This window comes from Leopardus geoffroyi, chromosome B2 (assembly GCF_018350155.1).
Source record: "Leopardus geoffroyi isolate Oge1 chromosome B2, O.geoffroyi_Oge1_pat1.0, whole genome shotgun sequence".
Lineage (NCBI taxonomy): Eukaryota > Metazoa > Chordata > Mammalia > Carnivora > Felidae > Leopardus > Leopardus geoffroyi.
In genome coordinates, this window is record NC_059332.1 from 135,275,345 (window position 1) to 135,284,525 (window position 9,181).

The window sequence follows — 9,181 nt, forward strand, 5'->3', positions numbered from 1 at the left end:
ACCCAGTCATTATGTTGTTCTTCTGAGACTAATGTTATCTACAGCTCAAACAAGGCAAAACAAAACAAAACAAAACACAACAGAAAGACTCTTGTGTTTAGACCGTCACTGAGCCAGTGACTCACTCCCATCTGTAGCAATTCCTGCTCAGCCCAATAAGTCTGGGGGAAAACCAGTGCTGCGTGTGCCCAAACCCGAATGTCTGAGGTCACTCTTCACCTCACTTACAAACTCAGTTATCTCAAGCAGGCCTCGTTGCTAGGTGAGATAGCTGCTTTCTGGATCACGTGAAGAATTCATGTATTCTATTGTTATTTTCCTCTTTATATTGTTTTATATTTTTCAAATTTTCTGCCTGAACCTTGAACTAAGGAAAGAAGAAATAAAAAATGTAAAAAAAAAAATGTTGAAAATGTAAAGAAATAAAAAATAAAAAAAGGAAAAAGGAACCTGAGTCATTAAAACAAAGCATGAGTCTTTTCCCTTCAAATGTTTTGCCAAAAATTAGCAAAAAAAGAGAAAGCTTCGGGGAGCTGGGGTGGCTCATTCAGTTGAGCATCTGACTCTTGATTTCAGCTCAGGTCATAATCCCAGGGTCATGGGATCGAGCACTGTGTCAGGCTCCACACTAAGCATGGGGCCTGCTTAAGATTCTCTCTCTCTCTCTCTCTCTCTCTCTCTCTCTCTCTCTCTGCCCCTCTCCTCTGCTCATGCCCAACCTCTCACTCTCAAAAAGGAAGAAAGAAAGAAAGAAAGAAAGAAAGAAAGAAAGAAAGAAAGAGAAGAAAAGAAGAAAAAGAATGAGAATAAGTTTCAAAACAAATTATCAGGATCACTGTTTACTCAGTAGAAGGTAAGTTCATATTAATAAACCAACTTTTTCAACAATCACTTTTTAAAAAAAATTTTTAAAAACGTTTTTATTTATTTTTGAGAGAGACAGAGCACAAGCCTGGGAGGAGCAGAGAGAGAGGGAGACACTCAATCCAAAACAGGCTCCAGGCTCTGAGCTGTCAGCACAGAGCCCGACGTGAGGCTCGAACCCACAAACTGTGAGATCGTGACCTCAGCCGAAGTCAGACGCTCAACCGACTGAGTTACCCACCCAGGTGCCCCTCAACAACCACTTTTATGCTTTCTCCATTTTATAGCTCTTCTGCTAGCTTACTCATAATTTGGAAACGGGAGTGGAAGAACATTATGACAGATCACCTCATGGAAATATTTGGTGTCATTACAATGACATCATGAATTACCTTCATGTCCACTGATGGGTCACCCAGCAACATTGTCCACTCATACTGGACTATGGCATGGTCGTCTGTGCTCTCACGGCCGTCCAAAACCACTCCATCTGTAGGCAGGTGCAAAACCACATCCTGTCCAGCCTTGCTGAGTGGAGGCTCATCCTTTTCTGTGAAAGACAATAAATAATTCACAGGAGATGACTGCCTATTTTTTTTTACAATTTTTTTAAAGCAGTATCTTGTTTGCTAGAATAGATGTAGTCCAGCAAGCAACTAGTATGAGAATGTATAGCAACTGAAAGCTGTTTTCTTATTGATTTTCATGTATTCTCTTTATATAATAAACAATAAAATAGCAATTTATTAAGAATATGGAATTTAGCTCTAACACATGCCGAAGAGAAGGTGTGGAGAATCAGCTATTAGCAGTAGCTAGGATAAAATTGTGGGTACAAGACAAAGTAGTAGGCCATCCAATCTGGAGTAGCAGTTTTACTCCCTAGAGTCAAAGTTTCATTTATTTATTTATTTATTTATTTATTTATTTATTTATTTATTTATTTATTTATTTATTTATTTATTTTGGGACAGAGAGAGACAGAGCATGAACGGGGGAGGGGCAGAGAGAGGGAGACACAGAATTGGAAACAGGCTCCAGGCTCTGAGCCATCAGCCCAGAGCCTGATGCGGGGCTCGAACTCACGGACCGTGAGATCGTGACCTGGCTGAAGTCGGACGCTTAACCGACTGCGTCACCCAGGCGCCCCTCAAAGTTTCATTTAAATCATAAATAATTTAAGTTCAAGCTTCAATTAAATGAATTTTTTAAAAAAAGGACTTTTGAAACACATCTGAAAAACATCCACCTCTGATATAGATTTTTTTCCTCATCCTCAAGTTTTTAAAATAGGTATAAAGTATTCTATATATAGGAAATAAATTGGGGCGCCTGGGTGGCTCAGTCAGTTAAGTGTCCGAATTTGGCTCAGGTCATAATCTCATGGTTTGTGGGTTTGAGCCCCGCGTCAGGCTCTCTGCTGACAGCTTAGAACCTGGAGTCTGCTTCAGATTCTGTCTCCTTCTTTCTCTGCTCCTCCCCTGCTTGTTCTCTCTCTCTCTCAAAAATAAATAAACATTAAAAAAATTTTTTTAAAGCTAATATTACATTTGGAAAGTTAAGGCAAGTCCTTCGATTCACACAAAATAAAGCTTAACTCAGCAATTCTCTGGAAAACAATTTTTCATCTAGGAAAATAGAAAACATTCGGTTTCTAACAACTAATTTTTATAACAGAAGCTGGCACACTGAGTTTCTGTATAATAGCAAAACAAATATGCTTACCTTTGATCTGGCATAGTACTAAATAATTTAAGGCTAACTACGTTCACTAACTACTAATCTATAACTGGTAGCTGCTTCAGTTGTGACTGATAGGAGAAGCTGCATACAGAAAACATTTCTAAGTGCAGAGTTATGAATATTTTATTGATTTAAGCTTATTAGTAAACTTACTCAAATGTACATATATAAATATATATATATTCTTTTTTTGAGAGAGAGAGAGTGAGAGAGAGAGAGAGGGAGAGAGCATGCCTGTGTGAGTGGGGGAGAGGGGAAGAGGGAGAGAGAATCCTAAGCAGACCCCACACCCAGTGCAGAGCCAATGTAGGTGGATCCCACGACCGTGAGATCATGGCCTGAGCCAAAATCAAAGGTAGGACGCTTAACCACCTGAGCCACTCATTCACCCTGATATATTTTAAAGAAACTTAGTAACACTACTGGTAAAAAGTCTATAGGTTCTTATAATATATCCTTTTTGGTATCTGCTACTTCCTCCCTACTCCAGTGCCAAAGCTCTGTCCAAATGCTGGCCTGGATTTGTTCCTCCTTAACTTCTGCTGAATGATGTTGCTGAGGCACTGCTCTCTTCCCCCAAAGCCCAGTTGCTTCCTAAGCAAATGTCTAAGAGCCAATTCAGATGTCGCAGGGCCTGAGGTCTGGGGCTAGCAGCAATCCTATTGGTTTCTCACTAGGCAATAACAGGTAGTCACTCTTGACACACTGCAGCTAAAATGACTTTTCTGAAATTCTAATCTGATTGGATCATTTCCATGCTTAAGAAAAACCCTTCAACAAGTTACCATGACTTTTCAGACGTTCAGAGACCTGCTCGTCCAGTCCTATCTTCTACTCTACTGATCCTCCCAATACCCAGAAACAGAATTTCTGTAAGGGGCAGGCAGCTCTCAGAGCTGTGGCTGTTCTGAATAAGAACGCTGCTGTTCATCTCAAAAAGAGATGACTTTTTTTTATGAGCATGTTTACAGGGCATAAGCACATTTGCTATTGCCAATGGTTACATTTGTCTATTGAGAAGAGTCCCATTTTTATAGTCATTTAAAAGAATGAGGACTAATAACTTAGATTTAAATAAGCCACACAATCAACCTTTGCCTAAGAAGAAATTTGTTCTGCCTTCTTCCACCTCTGAGCAAAGACCCAGTATCTTATGTCTTTATTCTGCTTCTCCCAGATAAGGAGAGAGGTGACAATTTCATTACTAATAGGCCATTTTACACAGTGTTACACAGATATTTCTTTTGGTTCTGGAAGTTTCCATTGCTTTCCACACAGTAGTTTATCACTTTATAAATCTGGAAAGCATCTTATAATTTGCAGTAATACCTTATAATTAGCATGAAAATTTATTTTTAAAGTATTGTTTACAAGTAAACAAACTAAACCTATAGGATGTAAACAATGAATGCTTTAATATATTTTTAAGCCCTCAAAGATGTAACCACAAAGACTTAAGATGGAAAAATCAGGTAAGTTCTGAAATACCCCACATATTACAAAACTAATTAATTCTACCCCTCCTGGAAGAAAAAAAAAATCATTGTTTTAGTTGTTCACTTTTCTTTAGGTAAGCTTTAAGATACCATTTATAAGCACAATGAAATCCTCATATCCTCTACATTGATCTCTATTGTAACTGAAATAAGAGAGATACATTTCTTCATCAGTTCAAGTCCAGGAAAGTTACACTGCATAATGCATTTCAAAATAAGCCAGAGCTTATCTACCCAGAAACAGGCCTTAAAAATAAACAAGAGACAATAAGAAGAGGAAAGGAGTGTGCTATCATTTAAAAAAATATTTGACTTGATGGGTTGCCTGGGTGGCTCAGTTGGTTAAGCGTCTGACTTCAGCTCAGGTCATGATCTCGTGGTTCACGAGTTCAAGCCCTGCGTCAGGCTGTGTGCTGACAGCTCAGAGCCTGGAGCCTGCTTCAGATTCTGTGTCTCCCTCTCTCCCTCTGCCACTGCCCAACTCGTGCTCTGTCTCTCTCTCTCTCAAAAACACATAAAACCATTAAAAATTTTAAAAAAATATTTGACTTGCTGATAAAGAACATGACAAAGGTAAATCTGCATTTTTCATCATCAAAATATAATAAAGCAATGCTAAGTACTCTGGAAGCATTGATTTCTTTCGAAAACCAGACACACTTGGTAAGATCTACAGAGGCGAAATAAGACTCGTACCAATTTTGATGAAGGCTATCAAGGTGGCATTTTATACAGGTAAGAATAATATTACTGTTCAGTTAACTAATCTGATTTACAACACACTGCTGTAAACAGAGCCTTAAGGACAAGGAGGAGGTTCTGGAATCTGGATCTGTACTGTGTGGACACAAATGATACAGAGGAGGTTGAGGAATTAGAAAGGACTCTTGAAGTCAGGATACAGGGAAGAGGCTTAGATACTATGTGTCAAAATCCATGAGGTTGGTTGATTGGTTTTTGTGCTTTCTTTTTTCATTGTGTGTTCTTAATTGTAACACTTCAGGAAAGAATTATTCATAACCCCAATCTGATTATCATCATTTTTAGTGTGTACTGTTATAGTCTTTCTCTATACGAGCTGATGATAATAAGAGGTGCCATTTACTGGGTGGCATAAGTGCTAAGTGCTCGTAAGCCATAATGTCACTCAACTCTCATGAGTCTCTGAGGTAGGTATTATCAGCTGCATCAGACTCAAGAAATGATTTAGAGGCTAAATTGCCTAAGATGATACAAATGATAAATCTGTCAGTTCTGATGTCTGCCCAGATCTTTCTAAGTATACTGTGGGGGTACCCAAAGTGTATTCCAGTTACAGGAAATGTAAATTTACATCCTGAATTAACCTAACTTATTAATAGGTTCTATTTATTAATATTTATTCATATATTCTATTATTGCCCATGTTACTATATAAACTTCACAGTTGCCATTTTGATTTTTTAAAAATATTTTTAATGTTTATTTATTTTTGAGAGACAGAGAGAGAGAGGAAGAGAGAGAGAGAGACAGAGCATGAGTGGGGGCGGGGCAGAAAAAGAGAGGGAGACACAGAATCCAAAGCAGGCTCCAGGCTCTGAGCTGTCAGCACAGAGCCCGATGCAGGGCTCAAACTCGGAAACAGTGAGATCATGACCTGAGCTGAAGTCAGATGCTTAACTGACTGAGGCATCTACGTGCCCCATCCATTTTGATTTTTAACCTCTCGTATTAGACATCTACTTTGTTATCAATTTTTTTCACCATTATAAATAATGCCACAATAAATATTTTTGCTCCTTTTTCTTTAGCATGGATCACTTTCCTACAAAAACTATTCCAGAAGAACGAATGACTATTTTAATGGTCTCTGCCACATATTTCCTGCGTGACACTTGCATGATGCAGCTCCACATTCACAAGCATCGAGACTTTGGGCAAGTTGCTTTCTCTCCCCAAGCCTTCCAGTACACTAGAGATTATAACAGAACCCAGATCTTTGGCTGTTGTGAGGAGAATGAGTTCCTGTGTCTAAGGACTTATAATAATGCCTAATACCAAACTCAATCAGCAACAAACACAGCTGATGGACGCTGCTATAAATTTGTGCCATCCCATCCCAACCACCCCCTCACCATTTCATGACGTTTTGACTCACCTCACATGGCCTCCCAACAAATTCTCTGTAAGAGCTTTTCTAAACCATTTTCATGCTCCTTTGGCTTCCAACTCTGTATGCTCACAAAAGTCAGAAAAAGGGATGCCTGGGTGGTTCAGTCGGTTAAGCATCTGACTCTTGATTTCGGCCCAGGTCATAATCTCACAGGTGGTAAGATCAAGCCCCACATCGGGCTCTGAGCTGACAGTATGGAGCCTGCTTGGGATTCTCTCTCTCCCTTTGTCTCGGCCTCTCCCACAGTCACGCGTGCTCTCTCTCAAAATAAACTTTTTTAAAAAGTCCGAAAAAAAGAGACGATTCAAGAAGGAAAAACGTAGACGTTTCGGAAGCATAAAGAACTTCAAACGGTTAAGCATCTGGGCAGGGCAAACACAGGGCATGTGGGTAGGTAACCTTTGCCCTAGCTGCAGAGAAAGAGGGTGCCTTGGGGCCTGAGCTACGTACACGGTTCTAGTTTCCATGTCGCTGGGGATATGAAGTGTGAACATGTCAGTGTTTTCCAGAATGAGGACCAAACCCTGCAGTCACCTGTATTCACCCCTGACCATCTATATAATTGAACTCCCAGACTCAGAAACTTCTACTTAGTAAACCTAACTTTTTTTTTTTTTTTTTTCCACAAGCATATTCCTTGTTTTCCTTCTGTTATCCCCTGGCTTATAAGAAAGCTTCCTGTGGCAATGTTGGTTTTTTTCCAGATGTGCATTGAGAACAAGGGAAAGGGATTTTGTTTCTTTGCTGCTGGGATTTTTTGGTCTGTGTTTGAGTCAAGAGGAAGGATGTATAACACCATGGGGCAGGCTCAGTGATGGTGGTGGGGGTCCAAGTGAGAGTGCTTCCTGCCTCCACTTCAGGGAGAACACTTTGGTGTTCTTCCCAATGTCTGCCTCAAGGCTGAGCAGTCACAGGGTGACCTTTGATGTCTGCTACCCCAACACGGGTTCTGAGCTTTCTCTGAGGTGCAGGTGGGTAGGGAAGTGGGCCATTGTGGATATGGTTTCCCAGACCCTTGTCTTTGGACCTTCAGGTCTTGGGAGATTCCAGATTTCCAAAGCAGCTGAGGCTACCCCGCCCAATCTTGCTATGATATCATTCTTATGTTATTATAAATCAAAGAGCAACAGAGTGGAATCAAACACACAGTGAACCACACGTGGGCCCAATCAAGGTTTTATTCCCTCAACGGCCTTAATCTCCAACGGCTACAATTTTTCTTGTGCCTTCTGTACATGCCTTGACTCTCATTCAGAACATGTGCAGGAAGTCAAACTATAGAATGAAAAGCATCATTATTAGCTCTTTTTAAAAAGGGGGATGCCTTAAACTTTCTTATTCTCAACTAAAATCAAATCCCTTCCTTTCCCTCTTTACAAAAGGGATCTGTAGTTCATGGGAAGCAGTTGGATCCACTTCAAAAATACCTGACACCAAGTTTCCCCTTCCCATTTTTGTCTGATGAAAATCACTACACACGGAATCATGAGTCGTGAGAACCAAGCTAAGAAACGGGTGTGCTATGAGCAAGCTGGCATCTAATTAGATTTTGCTCTTGTAATTACTTGACACAAACCATGACTTACAAAAAACCTCTGGGCCTAAAATAAACTTTTTTTTTCCCCCCTTCGAGCTTTTCTCCTCCTTTAAATCGAATTTCTGTGACTCCTCTCAGGTCAGCCTCCCTCCCCGAGCCTAGAAAAATTCCAGAAGCAGCCCACGGTGCCCTCTTCTGCCCAATCTACTAAGGTTTCTCAGAAACCATCCATAAGACAAATCACAGCCACTCCTCTGGATGCCCGCGAACTAAAATAGCTTGGAACGAAGCTGTTCCATTTCTCACTTGGCTGTACTGCCTAAGCGGGTCTCCCGGACGCAGCCACCCAACAGGTGCGAGGGCGGCCGCACCCAAGAGGTCTGACCCAGCCTCCTCCCGCGGAGTGCTCACCCTTGGGAGGCGAGGCGTCCGGGTCTTCCTGCGCGCCCTGCAGGGCGCGGCTCAGGCTGTAGCTGCTGTAGCCGCGGTGCAGCGCGAACTTGCAAACGCTGCGGCCGCGGGCGGTGCAGTTGAAGAGGTAGCAGCCGAGCGCGGCGGCGGGGGGCGCGGGCCGCCGGGGCAGCTCTACCACGGCCACGGAGCAGCGCGGCTCCGAGCAGCAGGCCGCCACGCACTGCCGCCAGTCCCGCACGGCCGCCGGCGCGGTCAGGAAGCTGGCGCCGGCCGCGAGGGAGTCCTTGGTGCGGATGATGGCGTCCGGCATGGCGCTGTAGCCGCCGCCGCCCGGGCCCGGGCAGCCCTCCTGGGGACCGCCGCCCGCGCGCAGCTCCAGCTCCAGCTCCTCCTGCGGCCGCTCCTGCTGCAGCTGCCGACGGAACTCCTCCAGCAGTTGCTCCACTCCCGACAGCTGCGCGTGCAGTTCGGACAGCGGCGCGGAGGGCGGCCCGGCCGCGCCGCCGCTCGGCAGCCACAGGCAGAGCAGCAGCAGCCCGCGCAGCGCCCGGTGCCGCGGCGGCCGCCTGCGCCCCGAGCCCGCGCTCTCCCCGGCGGCGAAGGCCATGGCGGCCGGCGGCTGAGGCCGCGAGCCGAGGCGGGGCCGCAGAGCGCGAGGAAGCCGGGCGAGCGCGGGCCCCGTGCCCCTCCGGCGCGACCGCGGCGGCGGCTAGGCCCTGGCGCCTCACAGCGCGGCCTCCCCGGGGCCCGGCTGCGCCCCTGAGGCCGCGGGCGCGCGGTCGTCGGCGGGAAACGCAGCAACGAGAGGCATAGCCAGCCGGGCCGGGGGCCGCTCCTTGTCCTTTCTGGAGGCTTCCGGGAGGGCCCGCGCCTCGGGACCGGGACCCTGGGCGCACTCTGAGGCGGCTAGGCGGCCTCGGACCGGATCAGCACCCGGGCTGTGAACAGTGGCCGCGGCGGGGGCGGAGGCGCTTC

At 44.6% G+C, this 9,181-nt stretch overlaps 1 protein-coding gene across 3 annotated transcripts in view; it reads right to left on the reverse strand.

Moving 5' to 3' along the window:
* LRP11 (LDL receptor related protein 11) overlaps positions 1-9,181 on the reverse strand; it is a 52,387-nt gene extending 43,206 nt beyond the window's left edge. For 2 of the 3 annotated variants that reach the window (XM_045500002.1, XM_045500000.1), the window contains exons 1-2: positions 8,204-8,934; positions 1,257-1,414 (exon numbers count right to left, since the gene is read on the reverse strand). In XM_045500002.1, the coding sequence (XP_045355958.1) occupies positions 1,257-1,414; positions 8,204-8,813 (768 nt within the window). In that variant the 5' untranslated portion in view covers positions 8,814-8,934. Of the gene's footprint in view, positions 1-1,256; positions 1,415-8,203 lie in introns of all 3 variants that reach the window. The other variant, XM_045500001.1, reaches the window with a different exon arrangement.